Raw genomic sequence first — 23,142 nt, 5'->3', positions numbered from 1 at the left:
TTGTTTGGCCCTGTAAAATGTACAAGGTAGAAGTGTACCGTCAGTTGAGAAATTCAGCTTGCTATAAAAAAAAAACTTACATTTAATCCCTTACTATCCTACAGTACACAACTACGAAATCTTTTAGACAAAGCGGTTGAAGAAGGTGTCGTCTCTAAACAACTACAAGAGGCACTTACTGTAGATAATCCGGCAATACAGACACTGTATCTCCTCCCTAAAGTCCAAAAAACTGGAGAAACCACTAGGTTGGCCCATCATATCGGGATGTGGGGGGGGGGGGGGGGGGGGGCTTTGAAAATGTATGCAAATTCCTGGATCACAAATTAAAACCATTTGTTGAATGTTTACCATCATACATTCGGGATACAGCCGGCCTACTTCAGAAAATAAATGGGATCCACATAGACTCTGACATGCTCCTTGTGACATGTGATGTAGAGTCCTTGTACACGAGTATTAAACATGCGGATGGAATGAAAGCTGCATCATATTTTCTATCTATGAGCGATAAAGATGGAGTTATGGTGGAATATCTTATGGAACTTCTACATTTTGTGTTGAGACACAATTTCTTCACTTTTAATGGCTCCTTCTCCCTGCAGCTCCAGGGGATGGCTATGGGGGGCGGCCTTTGCACCTTCGTATGCCAACCTTTTCCTGGGGCTGTGGGAGAGGGAGCTATTCATGTCAGATCACGGTACATCAATGGACCAGGCAATTTTTTGGGCCCGGTACATCGACGATATGTGTGATGTTCCGTTTTAAAGGCCTCTTCATGGTGTTTCGCATGTGGTCTCCAGACCAACGTCTGGCTATTACGGTGTCCAAAACAAAAGCCAAAAGTGGAACTCATTACGGAAGGGGATTTTTCTCCATTCCACCTTTGCCATTTTGCTGTGCACCATGATAGTGTTTAATAGAGGTGGCGTGAGGTCAGTGGAACACCTGTAGCTGGACATCTGCCTCATAGCCCAATGTTGTACAAACACCTTCTAAAGGTTTGTGCAGACACCGTTTATTCATCTAAACCTCTGATATATGAATCACCTTTCCTCTAGTCAAGTTCACGGAAAGAATGAATTGTGCTAATTTTTTCTTGCAACTGTATAAATATACATGTGGGGAAATATAAAGTAAGTGAACTTAGAAATACCTGGAGTTCTGCATAGCTTACTAATGAAATGTGGTCTAATTGTTATGCAAGTCACAATTATTGATAGTAAACATCCACAGTGTAGGGAGAAAAAGGTAAGCAAACCATTGCATTTAATAACCTGTAAGATCCGCCTTTGAGAGCTGTCATCTCCACAAGTTTCATGTAGCTGCAAATAAGATTTTTACAATGTTGAGGAGGAATTTTGAACCATTCATCCCAGGAAATGTATATCCGTTAATCACAATTTTTGTAATGCCACCATTTTTGGGGATGCAGACCTCTGAATACAGTTGTTGCATCTGTGTGCTGTCCGCATCCATATGTTCATTCCGCCAGTCCAGGAGTTTTCAGGAGAAAGAAAGGATATTTCTACAGAAGGGAGAAAGAAAAGAAAATGGTGCCCTGCACATGGCTAGTATTTGTGTTTTGCGGATCCTCGATTTGATTTGGATCGTATGCATGAGGTCTAATTGAAACAGTTTGCCAATTAGCTCCTGAAGAAGTTGGAAACAGAAAGGTTCACCTACTTTTTCTGCCTGCACTGTGGATGTTTATTAATTCAATGTGCTCAATAAAATACATGTATGGCACAACTATTTGCGTGTCCATAGATGAGATTGTGTTAGCCTATAATTGTGACTTAGAGAAATAAAATCGGACTAAATTTTATTAATAATCAGTGCAGAAATAAAATAAAAGTAAAAGCAAAAGTACAGAATTTTTTTTTTTCTTTACCAAACTGAACAGGCCTCTAAATCATTATAAGATATACCTTCCACTGGATTTAGTAATCTAACTCTCCTGTATCCTTCTTACAAAGTGGAGCATACAAGGAATTACACAAGGATAATGCCACAAATAAGTAGTTTTTAGTCTATTAAATGAGCATTTAACTACAATGACACCAATATCAGACCCCAGACTAGCAGAACATTAGAAGTACTGCAGTAAATCCTTCCAGAAGCTGTAAGAAGTCTCTGGTTCTCTGTCAGCAAGAAAGAAAGAACAATACTGCACTGCAGATTCGCTACTCTAACCAGATATTGTGTAGAAGATGATTTTTACTCATAAGAAAGAAGCCATACAATAATGCAATACCAGCCAGAAACCTAAGGCCAAGTTCACACTTTAGTTATTTGGTTGGTTATTTCTTTAGTTAATGTGAGCCAAAACCAATAGTGACGCCTACACAGAGATAAGGTGTAATTGAAAATGTGCACCTGTTCTGTGGTTTTGACCCGCACCTAGATTTGGCTCACAATAACTGATCGAAATAACTGAAGTGTGAACTCAACCTAAGGGTCCATTCACACGTCTGTTGTTTCTTTCCAGATCAGGACCAGTTCTGGACCCATTCATTTTCAATGGGTCCTGGAAAAAAATCAGACAACACAATGTGTGCTGTCCGTTTCCGTTGTTCTGTTCCGCATGTCCGATTAAATATAAAACTTGTCCTATTCTTTTCCGCAAAAATCGGATCCTGGTACAATACAAAGTCAATGGTTCCGCCAAAAACGGATGACATTCGTATGTCATTACGTATGTCATCCGTTTTATGCGGAAATCCGTTCCTGGAAATTAAATCCTGCCCACAGAAATCACTTAAACGGATGACATACGGAAACATTTTCAGGAACAACGGATCCGCAAAAAACAGACCGAAATTCGGGATATAGAAAAATACTGACGTGTGAATGGAGCCTAATGTGTATAGATGGGGATAGCGTTACAGACCCTCAAAGACAAACACTAATTGGGGAAAGGAGTAGCATAGTACCAGATTATTCCCGTCTCGTCAGAAAATAAAATTTGCATGATATTTACAGGCACATCTGGAGAATTATTAGGTTTGTTGTACACTGCTGTTCTGGGCTCTAAAAAATATAATTGTTTGCACTGGCTTAAAGAGAGTCTGTCATCGGGATTGATCATGCTAAACTGCTGACAGCACTAGGTAGGGGCTACGGGGTGGTGCAGTACACACTTATCTTTTGTGGAGCTATTATCATTGCACTGTGTTGTAAATATGGACTTTTATTAATTCAGATTCTGCTTCTTAAGTGCACTGGAGGTGGAGCTTCACTAAGAAATTACAAACTGAGCGGATTCACAGCCCTTCCCCTCTGCTTCGAGTGACAGCTGTAGCATCCAACCAGACCACTACAGCGGAGAGGTTGTGAAGCAGCTCACAGAGCACTTCACAGTGAAGCTCTTCCTCACATGCAGAATGAAAGTTCACATTCTCACTACTGATGATAAAAGCTTCACAAAATATATGGTCTGTCCTGTTTTCCTCCTCAGGCATTGGTGTAATGGTTGGACAGATAAGATTTAACTACCCAACCACATCAGTCCTTACACCTATGTACTACAGAGTCATGAAGACCTGTTATAAAATACAATAAGCAGAAAAGACTTCCTATAGCAATGTGTGCTGCAACACATCTAGAAATATCTATTACTAAAAGTAATTTGCTGTGTCATCACCAATGAATATACAGTAGGTGGTGATTCTAATTGCACATAAATGGCCTGAACTTACCTAGCATTCTCTACTCAAGAACATCTTCAAATTGTGGTAACGGACATCCTACAACACTGCTAACTGTCCTAACTAATTTACGTATCTTATTCCCATCGCCTACCTCTACACCCAACCTACCAACTCGCTGCCGCCAAAAATGTCACATAGGCCATCAAAGTCTAATAAAGCATTACAAGCATTTTCCCCTTCATACATTAAAAGGCCTGCGCTTGTGAAAGAAATACAACCTGCTCGTCCCCATTTTTGTAAGTCTTATCAATATGAACCTGACAACCATGATTTTGGTATTGAGTACCATTCACTTGAATCGGACTGAGCAGAGCGTAGGTCATGTGACTAACGAATGTGAATTTACTTGCCTAGGAAAAGGCCGCAGTGCTCATGTTCATCATATATTGATTAGTTAGTTAAGTAGTAGAAAATTGCAGCACACAGTATTATTCTTTGCCGTTAGGTCATGTTTTAATCGTATATCATCATATGATCATCATGATCCAGTGCAAATACAGGGTATATAAGGCAGTCATGTACAAATCAATGTAGAGACCGTTGATTTGTACATGACTGCCTTATATACCCTGTATTTGCACTGGATCATGATGATCGTATGATGATATACGATAAAAATATGACCTAACGCCAAAGAATAATACTGTGTGCTGCAATTTTCTACTACTTGATTACGACTAGCAAGTCCTTGCTGGCACCAGCAATACGGTGTGCGGTACTCCAAATTTAACACATCATATATTGATGACCTATTCTGCGCATAGGTCATCAATATTAAACACCCAGACAACCCCTTTTGGAGCCAAACCGTTCCTCTGACATCATTACGCAAAGTTAGATCACTGCTACATTCACAATATATTAGAGACAAGATAGTGTAGTGAGAGGAAGAACAGGATCAGGGCAACAATAAGGGCTCATGCACACAAATGTATTTTTGGTCCACATCCGATTTGCATTTTTTGAGGGTCAGATGTGGACGCATTCACAGGGGCCACAAACGATGCAGACAGGACACCGTGTGCTGTCTGCGTCTCTGAGTTCGTTCCTCGGTCCTGCAAAAAAAAAACAAAAAAAAACTGAACATGTCCTATTCTTGTCCGTATTACAGACAAGGATAGGACTGTTTATTTGCCAGCCAGATTTTTATACTGAGCTACATTTGTGAGCAACTCTCCTTCCCTGTTCCAAAACACTGTATTAAAGACCTGGATCACACAACCACATGTTATGCGCTGATTTACTGCTGCTGAGCATTGGCCATAAATATGAGGTTCTTTGCTTTTGACTTCATCCCAATGTAAAAGCCCACTTGTTAATTTCATGGCAAACTCGTGGATCTCTGCAGTAATTTGGTGCAACACCGCATGCAAAATGCCACCACCCTTGCTACCGGGCTAAGTTTGTCCACTCAGGACAATCTATATGCTCTGGTATGGCTGTCACTAAGGGAGTTCCCTATCCACTGGCCAAAGTTAAGAGCTTCTGCGGTTACCTCCAGACTGCGCTTTCCTACATTTCCTTTGTACTGGAGTTGTAGGAAAAAATGTAGAAGCCTTGTCTGTAGATAACAGATGATCACCTTCAACATATTACAGTATGCTACAGTACAATACATTTTCAAAACATAAGCAAAAAAAAATAAAGTGTAGATTTCAGAGTATTCAGCAGATTTTCAAATTTTCTGCAAGTGAATTACATGGTTCTTATCGCTTCCATTTCAAACCTATGGTAACTACAAGGAACCTTAAAGGGCAACTAAACCTTTGATGGAAAAACGTGGGGGTAGTAGTGCTCTGCTTTTGGAGCATGCACAGTACGGATTCAATATATTTTCTATGGATTGGTACACCACACGCTCCAAATGCCAAGTGGAGTTGATGAAGGCCGAAGGGGCAGATTGCTCCAAGCAGGGCTCCTGCCCCTTGTTTTTTCATCAGAGGTTTAATTATCCTTTAATACTGTATCACTACTGAATAATGCACATGTTAATACTCATTTAGAATATTTATTGATATAAAGTACCTCAAAAAGTGCCATATTTTTTCCATCATATAAGTTGTCCTTGTCCATCTCATTCTGAATAAAGGGACTATTTTCTCTAGGATTGCCATCCCCTGTAGAAAAAACAGAAATAAATGGGTCAATAAACTGAGAAATGCTGTGAACAGCTACAATGTTAGTTCATATTACTTTTAGCCTACACGTCTGCCACATCTTCTGGTTTTTTACCAATATAGCCACTGTTGCACAATGCCATTTTTTACCTTTTCGTGGGTGTGGGTGATGGGTAAATTACTTTTTTTTTTGCAGTTTGATCACGTAGATTGTGCAGTCTTTGTTGACAGTGACATCGGACATTGTTGTGGGAGGCCACCTGGTAACTATTGCATTTGTACCTATGTGATCATTATGCCATACATTTACGGCATTTGTTCTTAAAAGGCTATGGACACCTTTTATATGACTGCATTTCACTCATTTTGGGCTAAAAATTATTTTTTCAAGTGGTCTTTATTAAAAATTTTCATCAGTTTGTGTGATACATGTGGTTAAATTTTTTTTTAAAAAACTGTCTATCTATTTGCAGACTGTCCATCCCGAGTCAGCTGATGGCTCTTGTGAAGTCTTCTCTCTGATCTCCTGACCTCATAAACTCATTATAGTTAAACGCTTATCAAAATGATAAGAATATGACAAAGTGTTTATGAGGTCAGGATATCAAAGATGAGGACTCACATGAGCTGTCAGCTGACATAACTCATTGCCCCGAAGATTTCTAACACCATAAATGTTCCATGTTTTGCCAAGAGATAATATGAACACTCTCTTGGCATTAAATTGTCCAGTATAAATTATTATTTTTAAAAATATTTATAGTAAGTTAACAAAAAATAAAATAAAAATTAACTTACTCAAATACTTCATGAAATTTGCTGAGATATTCCTATTTAAAGACCCCCTCGCCAGATCCCAGCCACTCCACAAGCTATGCCAGGGACGTGTTTGAAGGGGCCTGGCCGTCTGGCTCAGTTCACTGGTTGTGCTACCTGTCTTTTCCATTATGGGTAGTGAAAGGAGTCCATCACAGAAACCGGTATTAATCCTTTCCCTGCAGTGGACGTATCTCATAATTTTTGAAGGGTGGCACTTCTGTAGCCAAGACATATTGCATGCTACTGATGGCTGGATCTCAGGTTTACTTTCTAGTTACTTTTACAGCCTTTTATTGGCCATGTCCCACCTTTTTTGAGATGCATTGCTGCCATCAAGTTCTAAATTTTAAATCTATGATCCAAAGCTTGTTTTGCTTGAGCCTATATAGGAGGGGACCTCACTGACTTTTATAGGAGACTTTTCTAGGCATGATCTGTAACCTGGGCAGAGGTCAGGCCGAAACTGATGAGCAGTGCTATCTCTTAAGGCTCATGCACACGTCCATGGAACACGGACCGTGAGATACTGGCATGGATTCCTGTTGAGTGCAGGAGCGTACGGCGTCATTGGTTGCTAGGATGCCGTGCGCCCGCTGCTGTACAGTAATACACATGTATAGATAATACAAGTGTATTACTGTACAGCAGCGAGCGCACGGCGTCCTAGCAACCAATGACGCCGTGCGCTCCTGCAGGAATACAGGCCGGTATCTCACGGTCCGTGTTCCACGGACGTGTGCATGAGGCTTTATTGTAATCCATGCATGAAATGATAAGCAGATAACTCCAGTAAAGTAAGCTGTACAGAACAAGAAATGGCTTCAATTATTAGGCTTAGTGGCCAGTGTGAAAACTGCAGGATTTTAACTTTTTATTTTTTTATATAGTGACATGGAAAATTAAAAACATCACCAAAAATTATAAAAAAATATATTTAAATTTAAAAACATGATTTAAACAACAGGTCATTTGCTGATGACACATTCCCTTTAAGGTCTTCATTGGCAAGCATTTCCTTATTTCATATTGGCAATATTTTAAATGTATTTTTAATAAAGCTTGATTTGTTTTTAACGTTTTTTTTATAACCCTCGGTATTACGGTCTTTTTTTAGCTTCTATAAAACTAGCAACTGATGAATCTGCAGAAATGTAGTCGAATGTATCATATGTATAAGGAGAGAACACCTTCTGCTCTGAGACCATTCCTTTTGTCATTCCTAAAATGACTACCCAGCCTTCAAAAAGCAGGTTACGGCATTTCCATACATACTGTAAAGTTCTCACATACCTTCCTCAACAATTAAGAAATGAACAATGTGAAACATGCAAACAAGGTAACTTCTATGAACATCTTTTATACATAAAATTAAAAACACATTAAAAATGGATTCAAAACTCAGCAATGCATTCCATGTGATCCACGGCACAGCAAGCATTCAACTAGTAGTGACTGCCATTCATAAAATGGTTTCTGATGTACTGTATTCCAATGCAGTAACAACACCGGCTCAGAAGATCTAAAGCCATATGTCTAATCCTTTTACGTAACAGATGATACCAGCCCTACACGCTACATACAACCATCTAGTCAAATCGCTAAAAATAAACTCCTTAAGTATCTGTTCTAAAATAAATCTATTTGAATAACGCAGTTCTGTCCTATGGAGAGTTATACATAACCTGTCTTCAAAAGGTACAAGCATAGAGAGTAGAACAACATATAGCGAGAGACACTAGAAGAAAAAACAGCACTGGTGTGAGAACTTACCAGCACTGGGGCCGCTGTCTCCGTAATCGAGAATGTTCATTGTACAGGTTTATGCAATACCTAGATCTCCAGGTAAGAGCCAGACAAGAATGCGGGCTGCTGCCTCCCACCAGCTCCACTAATGCCGGTTTCTCAGTAGCAACCAAACTATTCTAAGGCAAGTCATCAGGCTTCCTCGGGTTTACACTGCACCTATGACACAAAGCCGAGCAGCACAGCAACAGCAATACACTCTGACAGCTTTAAGCCGAAGGATCTTTACCACTGATAAATAGGGAAGCCACAAACTGCTTGGAACAAGGATCCTAAGGAGGAATCTTACACCACCCTACAAATAAGAAAGTATGATATGGTTATTCACTGCAATCTCTCAAAGGAAAGCCTAGGAAAAAGTATTTGGATTTATTTCCACAGTGTGGAGTTGGAGTCAAGGAGCTAGAACCATATCCAGGGATTAAAAATAATATTAGGGCTCTTTATCACAAGCCAGTTTTCTGTCTGGATGTGATGTGTGTAGTGAACGCATAGCATCCGGACTGAATCCTGACCCATTCATCTCGTACACGAGTGTCGTTTTTTCACGCATCATCTTTGTAGTCAGGAAAAATCACAGCTTGTTCTATATTGTGCATTTTTCACTGATGGCTGCTAGTAGAAGTAGATTATTATTCTTCACGCGCATGAAAAACGTATCAAAAACTGAAATGCAATTTGCAGTTCCCAATGCACGGGCATCATATGTGGGGTTTCCTCTGATAGATCCAGACCCATGGGTCCATGATCTGTCCGCACCGCAAAAAAAATAGAACATGTTTTATTTTTTATGTATTTTTTGTGGTGCAGAGGCACGGAGAGAAACCCAAGCAGAAGCACTCCGTAGTGCTTCCGTGAAGTTCTGTGCCTCCATTCTGCACTGTGCCTTCCGTATTGTTGACCCATTCAAGTGACCGAGTCTGCATCCGTGTTGCGGTGCACAAAGAGCTGGTGCCCATATGTTGTGGACCCGCTTTTTGCCGGCCGCAATACAGGCACAGCCATCGAACAGCCGCCTGCATGAGCCCCAACTGTGTGGAAAACCACCAGGTTTTTCTCCGAACAGACAAAATCCGTATTGCTCAGGTGAAAGAGGCCTTGTATTAAAGGAGCAGCTGGTTGCATATTTCATAGGAATTAAGGAAACTCTGGTACAGTATGTTACATTCTTAAATGAAATATTTTATCGGTTTTCCTTTGTGATAAAAGTTTAGAAACTGTCAAATTAATGAGGAGAAATGAGGAAATTTCTGCCACATGACCAAAAAGCAAATGTTACTGTAGGGTATATCCACATTGTAAAAATGTCTGCATACATCAAGGAGGTTGTACCGGAAGTAGGTGAATGGAATTCTGCAGGCACTATTGAGATGAATTCAGCATAAAATCTGTGCACGTGTTTTTTCCAGTGTGTTTTTCACCCAGTTTTTGATGTGGTTTTCCAGTGCATTTTTTTTATAAATTTTTTTAATCAGAGGGAGTTTACTGAATTTCCAGTTTGTGCTTCGTGCCAAAAATGTAGACATTCATGTCAATGGGAGAGCTGATGTGGCCTGGATTCTGTCCCAAGATGGGGCATGCTTGGAAAGGTTTTTTGGAGCAAAAAACAAAAAAATCATTGTGAACTAGCCCCTGGGAGTAATTTCAGTTTAAATTGTTAAATCCTCAAGGATGGAAAAGTACAAGTCTATTTTATATTCCCCACTTTCGGATGAAAAACTGCATGAAAAACAGCATTTATTTCCCCCAAAAATGGCATGTGTGAAACCAGACTTATGGGGGAAGAAATGGGGGGTTGAGAGAATCGCTGTGCTGTTTTGGATAATGGCTTTTGTTGTGCCGCTTTATCCAACATTAACTACAGTTTACCTCACCACCACCATCCTCAGAAAAGTCAAGCAGAAAACATCTGAACACTTTGTATTATTCTTCCTGAAACATGGCTTGAACGCTTGGGTTCCATTTACTTCACAAATCTCATTTTGTGAGGGAGGATTTAGTTGTTTATTAAGTCATGTGACCTGTATTCTTAATCCTCCATAAATGACTTCACATTTCACTGACCCATTTTCTCATTCCAAATAAAAAGACTTCAAAGTGAATGGTAAAAACGAATGCATACATTCATTCTTTAACGTCCTAAAATAAAAATAGAAGATTTACGGGTTTGAACTACACAACCTGCAGACTGGCAGCAGATGGATCTCTGCAGTCAGTGCAGAAGATTTTCCCTTGTGACACTTTTTATGCCTTCTGCAGTGAACCCCAAGCAGAGTTAGGGTCCATTCACATGTCTGTAAGTACGGACACCAACAATGTGCATTTCACAATTTGCGTACCGCACATCGCCGGCACTATAATAGAAAATGCCTAATCTTGTCCGTAATTGCGGACAAGAATAGGACATGTTCTATTTTTTTTTTGCGGAAACGGAAGCACGGATGCGGTAGTGCGGATCCGCAAATGCGGACAGCACATTCTGGGCCCATTGAAAATGAATGGGTCTGCACCCGTTCCGCAAAATTGCGTAAAGGATGCGGACCCATTTTGTGGACGTGTGAATGGAGCCTAAGGCCCCTTGCAGGTGAACGTGTCCAGGTGTGTTGAGTCTGTGATCAGAGAAAATCGTGCGAGAGCGTACGCAATTTCAGTCAGTTTTGACTGTGAATGCGTTGCTCAGTTTTTTCCACGCAAGTGCAATGCGTTTTGCACGGGTGTGAGAAAAAAAAATGATTGTGGCACCCAGACCCGAACTTCTTCACGCAAGTACGGGTTTGGGTTAGGTGTTCTGTAGATTTTATTATTTTCCCTTATAACATGGTTTTAAGGGAAAATAATAGCATTCTTAATACAGAATGCTTACTAACATGTGGATTGAGGGGTTTAAAAAATGTAATTCGCCTCATCCGCTTGTTTACGCAGCCGGCATCTTCTTATTTATTCTTTTTTCAGGACCTGCTAAAGGACCTTTGATGACATAATCACGCTCACCACGTGGTGAGCGCGGTGACGTCAGTGCAGGTCCTGCTGAAAGAAGATAGAAAACCCTTCTATCTTCATTCAGCAGGACCTGCACTGACGTCACCGCGCTCACCACGTGGTGGGCGCAATTACGTCATCAAAGGTCCTTTTGGCAGATCCTGAAAGAAGAAGAAAGAAGACATGTCGGCTGTGCAAACAAGCGGATGAGGTGAGTTAAATTTATTTAACCCCTTAATCCACATTTTACTAAGCATTCTGTATTAAGAATGCTATTATTTTACCTTAAAACCATGTCATAAGGGAAAATAATACAGTAAATTGACTTTAATTGGGTTGCTCATCGCTATCATCTCATAGCAACAATGCTTGAAAATCGTACCACATCCGCACTTGCTTGCGATTTTCATGAATCCCCATTCATTTCTATGTGGCCTGCGTTGCGTGAAAAACGAAGAATATAGAACATGCCGCGATTTTCACGCAACACACAAGTGATGTGTGAAAATCAACACTCATCTAAATAGCCCTACTGAAGTGAATGGGTCCGGATTCTGTGTGGGTGCAATGCGTTCACCTCACGTATTGCACCCGCGCGGAATTCTCGCCCCCTGGGGCCTAATTCTCCATTCAGTAACTGGACCTTCTCAGTTGCGGAAAAGCAAGATTAACTGCTCAGCGAACCCTTTAGTGAGGCTGGAGGAGCAGGAAGAACACAAAGGTCACATGTACTGAAGCTGTATGCCAATTTTCTGGTATATTAAAGCCTCTATTTTGTGCAAATGGCATTTCTTAAGACTTTCGGCACTCAAGACACATTTACAAAACACGAGTGGGCTTTGCAGCAGAGCCTCATCAGCTGAACACATTTAAAAGGGTATTGTGGCTTCAGAGTACTGATGACCAATCCTCAGAATAGACCATCGATATCAGTTCGCCGATGGTCCAGCTTTTGGCAACCCTGCTGATCAGCTGTTTGAAAGGGCTGTGGTGCTTGCGAGAGTGTGTGCAGCCTCTTCAGTGCTTTACTTGCACAGCATCTATATAGTCACGCTGGTGCAGAGTAATTACGGTCTCGTCCGGTTCACTTGCATTACCCCACACCACCAGTACTATGTAGAGGGCGCGCAAATAGATACTGGAGAGGCTGCAGCACTAGCACAAATTCTGTGGCCTCTTCGGGCAGATGATTGGCATTAGTGCCAGGGGTAGGACTCCAACTGATCCGATATTAGGATAGGCCAGGGATGAGCAAACTGCGGCTCTCCAGCTGTTGTAAAACTACAAATCCCATCATGCCCTGCTGTAGGCAGACTGGGTCCTAAACATTCCACTTTGCAATAATGTGACTCACAGTGGAAAATCTACGAGGAAATACATTTCACAAACTGACTTATTGCAATGGTGGATAAAAAAAGTGACTGGCACTCGCTATATGGAACACACCAACAATTTTTAATAGCCGTTCACTCAGCAATGGAGTGTAACCAGCAAAAGTTGTACAGTATATAATAAACACAACACAATATTATAATAGCATTAAAAATACCCCTAAAAATATAAAATCTAAAAGATATGGCGCATTAGTAGTAGGATCCTGTATAAAGGAAAGATCCTATATTTGTAAGGCAATCTGGTATGTAAGAAAATCTGTCGCTTGGATATTCTGCAAAAAGTTCATTTAAGCAATTTCATTTATGGCAAATGATGTCCTTTAAAAGAAGGAAATGTCAATTCAAATGATTGCTACCAAGAGTACTGTCCCTTTAAATGCAGATAAATACTGTCATTAAGTTCGTTGGACTCCACCATATATTGAATGTAGCAGTGGACCTTTTATCCGGTATTTAAAAGCCTCCGTAACCTCTGGTGCTCAATGCTGTGGGAAAGAAACTTGCTTACCGGTGTATATAACTCCCCGGCAATCCCGTTGTTCAGCTCACCGCACCACTCGAGGTTGTTTCCGGCGTCCTCGCTCCCTGGTATCTGTCACGTGTTCTCCTCAAGGTATCGCGGGACTTGATAACTTAGTTCCGGTATTCCTGTGAGCGATTCTCACGCCCCGCGATACCTTGAGGAGAATACGTGACAGATACCAGGGAGCGAGGACGCCGGAAAGAACCGGTGCGGTAAGCTGAACAACGGGACTGCCGGGGAGTTACATACACCGGTAAGCAAGCACCAGAGGTTACGGAGGCTTTTAAATACCGGATAAAAAGGTCCACTGCTACATTCAATATATGGTGGAGTCCAACGAACTTAATGACAGTATTTATCTGCATTTAAAGGGACAGTACTCTTAGTAGCAGTCATTTGAATTGACATTTCCTTCTTTTAAAGGACATCATTTGCCATAAATGAAATTGCTTAAATGAACTTTTTGCCTCCCAACGCCGCAATACTCCCCCTCAAAAAAGAACTTAGTCTCGCATATCATAGCAGCAGCAAAAACATTAATTCCCCTTCACTGGCTAGATACCAACCCTCCATCCGTACATGAAATGTCAGCTAAGGTGACTCAAATTTGCAAATTTGAGGAAATTTCTAGCTGGATCAATAGGACGCATGAAAAATTCACACGAACATGGAGTCCTTGGAGATCTTTGGCGCAGGTGGGTTCTAGCGATTCGGACATAGCAGGATGAGGCCCTTGGTATAAACATTGAAAGGCCCCTCCCCTCCCCCCCTCCCTTCCTCCCCCCCTCTTTCTTTTCTTTACTTCACCTCTATTCTTTTTCCTTTCCCTCTTTCGATTCTCTCTCTCTTGTTTGTACAAACATTATTTGGCGTTATTGTTCATGGCTGGACTGAGAATAACATTAGTACATCGGAGGAAACAAGAAAAGATTATATACCCTCCCCTCCTCTGCACTTAAAATCTCATTCGCCAAGTTTTTTAAGTTATACGTTGGGTCACATGTATGTAATCTATGTAACTCCAATTATCTGCTATTACTCGATACATGTATATGTACTTTAACTGCTAATGGTGTTATGTCAATCCACTGCAACCTGACTGATTGAATATTAGAAAAAATGAAAATAAAGAATTGATTAAAAAAAAAATATGAACTTTTTGCAGAATATCCAAGCGACAGATTTTCTTACATACCAGATTGCCTTACAAATATAGGATCTTTCCTTTATACAGGATCCTACTACTAATGCGCCTTATCTTTTAGATTTTAGATTTTAGGGGTATTTTTAATGCTATTATAATATTGTGTTGTGTTTATTATATACTGTACAACTTTTGCTGGTTACACTCCATTGCTGAGTGAACGGCTATTAAAAATTGTTGGTGTGTTCCATATAGCGAGTGCCAGTCACTTTTTTATCCATTTCTATTTTCTTTGACTGATTGGGTGATCAGCCTCCTGACTAGAGCATCCTTGCCATACAGAGGTAGGTGGTGAGCTATCCACAACAACTATTTTTAACACTTATTGCAATGGTGGCCACCTATTACAGTACCACACACAAACTCAATAAGCTTTTTAGAATGACTCTTTGAGAAATGTTTGTAATAGGTAGACTGCATGGCTGGGTACATGATTTTAGACACCAAAATTTAAAGCTAGTCTGCCAGTTACCTCCCTATATCAAACTGTTTGCATAGACACATTCAGTGCCTTGAAAAACTATTCATAACCCTTGAATTATTTTATTGGGATTTTATGTGATAGACCAGCATGTGTTAACTAAAAAGAAAAAGATACATGGATTTAAAAAAAAAAAATATTATACATAAAAATCTGAAATGTGTGGCGTGCATTTGTTTTAAGACCCCCTGAGTCAATAAATTGTAGGTCCACCTTTTGCTGCAATTACTGCTGCAAGTCTATTGGGGTATGCATCTAGAAGCTTTGCACATCCAGAGGCTGAAATGTTTGCCTATTCTTTGTAAAAAGACTCAAACTCAGTCAGATTGGACGGAGAGCATCTGTAAACAGCAATTTTCAAGCCTTGCCACAGATTCTCAGTGGGATTTAGGTCTGGATTTTGACTGGGCCATTCTAACACATGAATATGCTTTGATCTAAACCATTCAACTGTAGCTCTCGCTGAATGTATAGGGTTGTTGTTCTGCTGGAAGGGTAACCTCTGCCTCAATATCAAGTCTTTTTGGGCAAAAACTTTAACTTTGGTCTCATCTGACCACATCACCTTGTTACACATGTTTGCTGTGTCTCCTACATGGCTTGTGGAAAAAATGGCAAAGGGACTTATTATTGATTGCTTTCATAAACTCGCTTTTCTCTTGCTACTCTTCCATAAAGGCCATAGCACACAAGTAACCGTTGTCCTATGGACAGATTCCACTGCCCGACCTGTTGATCTCAGCAGTTCCTCGAGTGACCATGGGCCTCTTGGTTGCTTCTCTATTTAGGCTACTTTCACACTAGCGTTCGATCTGATCCGTTCTGAACGGATCCGATCATAATAATGCAGACGGAGGCTCCGTTCAGAACGGATCCGTCTGCATTATATTAGCAAAAAAAAGCTAAGTGTGAAAATAGCCTCGGACGGATCCGTCCAGACTTTCAATGTAAAGTCAATGGGGGACGGATCCGCTTGAAGATTGAGCCATATTGTGGCATCTTCAAACGGATCCGTCCCCATTGACTTACATTGTAAGTCTGGACGGATCTGCACGGCCAGGCGGACACCCGAACGCTGCAAGCAGCGTTCAGCTGTCCGCCTGTCCGTGCGGAGGCGAGCGGAGCGGAGGCTGAACGCCGCCAGACTGATGCAGTCTGAGCGGATCCGCATCCATTCAGACTGCATCAGGGCTGGACGGAAGCGTTCGGGTCCGCTCGTGAGCCCCTTCAAACGGAGCTCACGAGCAGACCGACGAACGCTAGTGTGAAAGGAGCCTTAGTTTTCTCCTTGCCTGTGCTGTCAGTTTAGGAGGACAGCCATGTCTTGATGGGCTTGCAGTTGTGCCAATAACCACCTCAGCTCCCCTAGCTTAAACCCCCTTAAGGACCAGACCACTTTTTACAATTCTGCACTACACTACTTTCACGGTTTATTGCTCGGTCATACAACTTACCACTCAAATGAATTTTACCTCCTTTTCTCCTCACTAATAGAGCTTTCATTTGGTGCTATTTCATTGCTGCTGAAATTTTTACTTTTTTTATATTAATCAAAATTGACCGAAATTTTTGCAAAAAAACAAAATTTTCCACTTTCTGTTGTAATATCTTTCAATTAAAACTTCATTTCTATATAAATTTTATTGTTCTACATGTCTTTGATAAAAAAATTATAGCGTTTACAAACTATGGTGCAAAAATGTGAATTCATGCACTTTGACTTTCTGAGCACCTGTCATGTTTCCTAAGGTTCTACAATGCCCAGACAGTAAAAACACCCCACAAATTACCACATTTCGGAAAGTAGACACCCTAAGGTATTTGCTGATGGGCAAAGTGAGTTCATGGAAGTTTTTATTTTTTGTCACAAGTTAGCGGAAAATGATTTAAAAAAAAAAAAAAAAGTTTTCTTACAAAGTCTCATATTCCACTAACTTGTGACAAAAAATAAAATTTTACATGAACTCACCATACCCCTCACGGAGTACCCTGGGGTGTCTTCTTTCCAAAAGGGGGTCACTTGTGGGGTATTTATACTGCCCTGGCATTTTAAGGGACTTAAAGTGTGAGAAGTAGTTTGGAACCCAAATGGGTAAAAAATGCCCTGTGAAATCCAAAAGGTGCTCTTTAGAATTTGGGCCCCTTTGCACACCTAGGCTGCAAAGAAGGGTCACACATGTGGTATCGCCGTACTCAGGAGAAGTAGGGCAATGTGTTCTGGGGTGCATTTTTACATATACCCATGCTGGGTAAGAGAAATATCTCTGTAAATTGACAACTTTGTATAATTTTTTTTTTTAAGTTGTAATTTACAGAGATATTTCTCACACACAGTATGGGTATATGTAAAAATACACCCCAAAACACATTTTCTGCTAACTTGTGCCCAAAAAAATAAAAAATTTACGCATTTGGGTATGGCGAGTTCATGTGAGATCTTATTTTTTGTCACAAGTTAGTGGAATATGAGACTTTGTAAGAAAAAAATAAATAATTCCCGCTAACTTGTGCCAAAAAAAAAAAATCTTCCATGAACTCGCCATGCCCCTCAAAAGTGATCTTTATAGCGCCACAGCGATTTTACTTTGTTTTTGCAGTGAAAAAAAAAATTCTGTCACTGCGGTGGGGCGGACTGAACGCAAGTGTTCGCACAAGAACATGTCCTATTCTTGTCCGCAATTGCAGACAAGAAAAGGCATTTTCTATATAGTTCTGGCAAAATGCGGAAAGTACATTGCCGGTGTCCGTGTTTTGCAGATCCGCGGTGTCCTTGTTTTTCAGACGTCCGCAAAACACATACGGACGTCTGAATGGAGCCTTACAGGGGGGTGACGGGTGTAGTGTAGTGCTTGGTGCTACTTACAGAGCTGCCTGTGTCCTCTGGTGGTCGATCCAAGCAAAAGGGACCACCAGAGGACCAGGTAGCAGGTATATCAGACGCTGTTAACAAAACAGCGTCTGATATACCTTTCAAGGGTTAAAAAAAATTGCATCTACAGCCTGCCAGCGAATGATCGCCGCAAAGTCTGTCAGTAGTCTGTGTCCAAACTCAAAAAAAAAAGTTTTAAATCATCCCGAGTTCCATAGAATAAAAAATAAATACATAATTAACAAATGTTTTTTCTCAAAGTCTAAATTTATTTTCACACTATTTAGACATAAAAAAAACTATACATATGTGGTATCGTTGTAACTGTACTGAGCCAGAGAAAAAAGGGCAAAGATCAGTTTTACAGCAAAGAGAACACCGTGGGAACAATGTAGTGCTTCCCACTACATTGTATGCCATATTAAATGGTGGCATTAGAAAGTACAACTTGTCTCGCAAATAATAAGCCCTCCTTGTATTGTCACCTTATTGATTTGTTTTCAATAAAAATAATACTTTTTTTTTTATAAGCCCTCATACAGCTATGTGAATGGAAAAAAAAATAAGTTATGGCTCAAGGAAGATGGCGAAGAAAAATGAAAACGAAAAAACCTCCGGAGTTCTATCTCACTGTGGCTGCCCCCATACAGTATAACGTCTCCTCGTGGCTGCCCCCATACAGTATAACGTCTCCTTGTGGCTGCCCCCATACAGTATAACGTCTCCTTGTGGCTGCCCCCATACAGTATAACGTCTCCTTGTGGCTGCCCCCATACAGTATAACGCCTCCTTGTGGCTGCCCCCATACAGTATAACGCCTCCTTGTGGCTGCCCCCATACAGTATAACGCCTCCTTGTGGCTGCCCCCATACAGTATAACGCCTCCTTGTGGCTGCCCCCATACAGTATAACGCCTCCTTGTGGCTGCCCCCATACAGTATAACGCCTCCTTGTGGCTGCCCCCATACAGTATAACGCCTCCTTGTGGCTGCCCCATACAGTATAACGTCTCCTTGTGGCTGCCCCCATACAGTATAACATCTCCTTGTGGCTGCCCCCATACAGTATAACGTCTCCTTGTGGCTGCCCCCATACAGTATAACGTCTCCTTGTGGCTGCCCCCATACAGTATAACGTCTCCTTGTGGCTGCCCCCATACAGTATAACGCCTCCTTGTGGCTGCCCCCACCTGATTGGCAGGGGTCTAACTCCTGGGGGACTTCATATTGGTAACTTATCCTGAGAATAGTTAATCAATATAATAAACCCCTTTAGTATGCAAATTAGGCCTTTGGTGCAATGAGGGTGTCACCATTGCTTACTTTATACCAAAGCTCCTCTCCTTTCTGTGGCCAGCCACTCCCCCTCTGCTTCGCCACTCCCTAGTCTTCAAAGCAGCGAGGGAGGGGCTGGCTACAGAAAGGCGTGGAGCTTGGGTGTAACAGGAGCAATGGAGACTCATTTTCATATTAAAAATTATTGGGAACACAGCGTCAGATCAACAAAAGAAAAACAACATTTTTATCAGGTGAACCATAGCAATCGGTCTATGCAAGCAGTTGGACAGGGATGACGCTGGTGATAGATTTGCCTTAACCCTTAGGATACCGGAGGTTTTTTCGTTTTCATTTTTCTTCGCCATCTTCCTTGAGCCATAACTTATTTTTTTTTCCATTCACCAAGCTGTATGAGGGCTTATAAAAAAAAAATGTATTATTTTTATTGAAAACAAATCAATAAGGTGACAATACAAGGAGGGCTTATTATTTGCGAGACAAGTTGTACTTTCTAATGCCACCATTTAATATGGCATACATTGTAGTGGGAAGCACTACATTGTTCCCACGGTGTTCTCTTTGCTGTAAAACTGATCTATGCCCTTTTTTCTCTGGCTCAGTACAGTTACAACAATACCACATATGTATAGTTTTTTTTATGTCTAAATAGTGTGAAAATAAATTTAGACTTTGAGAAAAAAAAAACATTTGTTAATTATGTATTTATTTTTTATTCTATGGAACTCGGGATGATTTAAAACTTTTTTTTTTTTTTAAATTTAATATATTTTTTACTGATTTTTTTTTAAAACTTTTTTTTATTTTGAAGCTCGCCTACAAAACCTCATTGGCAGCAGAGGATGCCAGTAAGAAGTCTGTAAGTGCAAGCTTCCGGGTTTTTCCCCCTTTAGATGCCAGGATCTCACTTGCTCACTGCATCCAAAAGGCTTTAATGACCGCGATCAGCATTATATCCAGTCGTGGTCATTAGCCACGGGCCTCTGCTGTTTGACACAGCAGAGACCCACCAGCTATGATGTCCGCTGAACGCCATGTACGACGCTGGTGGCGAACTGGTTAAAGAGGTATGTCCTAATACTTTTGTTCATATAAAGTATGTTAAGTAGTAAGAAAAAAAAGGGTCTAAAGAGCCTATTAGACAGCACAAATATCAGCTATTTAGGCTAGTTTCACACTAGCGTTCGGCTGTCCGCTCGTCAGCTCCGTTTGAAGGGCCTCACGAGCGGACCCGAACGCTTCCGTCCAGTCCTGATGCGGTCTGAATGGATGCGGATCCGCTCAGACTACATCAGTCTGGCGGCGTTCAGCCTCCGCCTGGCCGTGCGGAGGCGTGCGGATCCGTCCAGACTTACAATGTAAGTCAATGGGGACGGATCCGTTTGAAGATGCCACAATATGGCTCAATCTTCAAGCGGATCCGTCCCCCATTGACTTTCAATGTAAAAGTCTGGACGGATCCGCTCAGGCTAATTTCACACTTAGCTTTTTTTTGCAAATATAATGCAGACGGATCCGTTCTGAACGGAGCCTCCGTCTGCATTATTATGATCGGATCCGTTCAGAACGGATCCGATCGAACGCTAGTGTGAAAGTAGCCTTATCGGGAACAATCATTTAGGAATGTTCGTATGCGATAATTGGCTCATAATTGAGCAGCTGATTAGCCGATGAACGAGCCAGAGATCATTCCTCCCGCATTCTGTTTGTTTCAGTCTGTGTAATCAGGCCGGTGCAAACGAGCGACAATGGATGTGTCATCATTCATTGGCGCTCACACTGCTCGTATAGTACATCAGTGTATGGGTCCATTCACACGCGGATCCGCAAAACATGGACACCGGCAATGTGTGTTGTGCCTTTTGCGGACCGCACATCGCCGACACTCTCATAGAAAATAGGACATGTTCAATTTTTTGGCGCAAATGTGGCTGCGGACAGCATATTCCGGTCCCATTGAAAATCATTGGGTCCGAACCTGTGCGGACGTGTGAATGGATAATTCCACCTTTAGAGTCCATTCACACGTCCACAAAATGGGTCCGCATCCGTTCAGCAATTTTGCGGAACAGGTGCGGACCCGTTCATTTTCAATGGGGCCAGAATGTGTTGTCTGTATCTGCATTTGCGGATCCTCAAAAAAATGTAACATGTCCTATTCTTGCCTGCAATTGCGGACAAGAAAAGGCATTTTCTACGAGAGTGTCGGCTATGTGCGGTCCGCAAAATGCGGAACGCACTTTGCCGGTGTCCGTGTTTCGCGGATCCGCAAAACACATACGGACATGTGAATGGACACTAAGAGAGGCAAGAGTGCAAGTGTAAGTACCTGGATAGTGAGAGGACTGACAGCAGTGATGTTCAAATTGTCTTAACACAAAGGGTGAAGAGCCACTGATGTGCACCACGCCCTAAATATTTTAGGGATTAAATCCCTTCCTGCCCTACAGGACAGATTCACCCTCTATGATTTGGAGGAGTCACGTAACACATTGGAGAAAAGGACCTGAGAAATCACAAATAAGGCACTCGATCTTACGAAGCAAATACTAATGAGCGCTACCATTATGGAAATGCTCATTAGTACATAGCAGGACCAGGGAGTGGTGAATATAGCAATATGACCTGATGCTGTCTGACAGCAGGTCGCAGCACTGCAGGAACGAGGGTTGGACCTCCTGAGTGGCAGTACTGTCCGAAGGAAGATAGACAAGTTCTGTTATTTATTTTTTGTCTGATGTGATAGCCGATTAACATTGGTATGATCTGAGGTTTGATTAAACATATTTTTTACAGAGAAAAATAAAAATATTGTTATTAGTGCATCAGAAAATGGTCAAACTAATAAAACCTAGAAAAATGTCATCATGCATGGTGAATGCCATAATTCTTTGGCCACCCCATACCAATGAAAAAGTATTTTATACCTCAAAATGTTTATGTTAACAATAAAAACAGCTCATCCAACATAAAACGAGCTCTATAAACTGAACGTATGGATGACAGAATATGGTGATGCAAAGAAAATACTTTTTAATGGTTTTCCTGCATAAATAGCGACTGCTTAATGTTAAATACACCCACGGCTGCAAAATTACGGCTGAGGCTAGTTTCACATATGTTTTAAATCTATCTGGCAGGTTGTTCCAGTAAAAGAACATCCTGCCGGAGTTCACCGTATCTAGCATAGCCGGACATAGCTGTTCAACGCTGAATCCTACCACTAACGCCAGAAGAGGCCAGATCCTTGCCGGGTCCCATTACAGTCAATGGGGTCAGGCGGTGCTCTGATTCTATTCCACAATGCCAGTTACGATGAACTACAGCACCTCTGCCGAAACACTGTTGGATAGCTTTAACACATATGTAAAACTAGCCTTAGCTGTAATTTTGCAGTAATTCGAATAAGAAATATGTGGGCATATACCGTACAACATTAAGCGGTTGCATATGTGAAAGTAGCTTAACAGAAGTATCTTTAATCTGCTGGTAAAAATGAAGTGTGACCTCTGTCCCCAGATCAGCCACTAGCTACAGATATTACCTATTAGGCAAGCCAGAGCTACTCCCTAATACAGGCATGTCCAAACTGCGGCCCTCCAGCTGTTGCAAAACTACAACTCCCAGCATGCCCTAATAGCGGTACGCTATCCAGGCATGCTGGGAGTTGTAGTTTTGCAACAGCTGGAGGGCCGCAGTTTGGACATGTCTGCCCTAATAGGTTGCCTGCCAGAAAACTAATGTTGCTTCACCTCCCATAAAACAGATTTTTATTGAGCAAAGGTACTCAAAAAATGGGACCTTCTTCCTTCTGTCAAACACCTTACATGCTACTGAACCTGGGATCAGAGAAGCTGTCAATCACCGCCATGCTTTCAAGGTGGTAGACAGGCCGGGTATTAAAGGGTTAATAGTAAAGCCTAGCTACTTCTAGTGATACAAAGG

The 23,142-nt window shown here is 41.4% G+C and overlaps 1 protein-coding gene across 4 annotated transcripts in view; it reads right to left on the bottom strand.

Annotated features, from left to right (window-relative positions):
- Positions 1-23,142, bottom strand: part of SLC12A7 (solute carrier family 12 member 7) — a 377,772-nt gene that overhangs the window by 202,242 nt on the left and 152,388 nt on the right. For 3 of the 4 annotated variants that reach the window (XM_044293095.1, XM_044293096.1, XM_044293098.1), the window contains exon 2: positions 5,739-5,830. In XM_044293095.1, the coding sequence (XP_044149030.1) occupies positions 5,739-5,830 (92 nt within the window). Of the gene's footprint in view, positions 1-5,738; positions 5,831-8,419; positions 8,542-23,142 lie in introns of those variants that run through there. The other variant, XM_044293097.1, reaches the window with a different exon arrangement.

The sequence above is a fragment of the Bufo gargarizans genome, chromosome 5 (genome assembly GCF_014858855.1).
Source record: "Bufo gargarizans isolate SCDJY-AF-19 chromosome 5, ASM1485885v1, whole genome shotgun sequence".
Lineage (NCBI taxonomy): Eukaryota > Metazoa > Chordata > Amphibia > Anura > Bufonidae > Bufo > Bufo gargarizans.
This window is presented reverse-complemented; position numbering and strand designations above follow the sequence as displayed.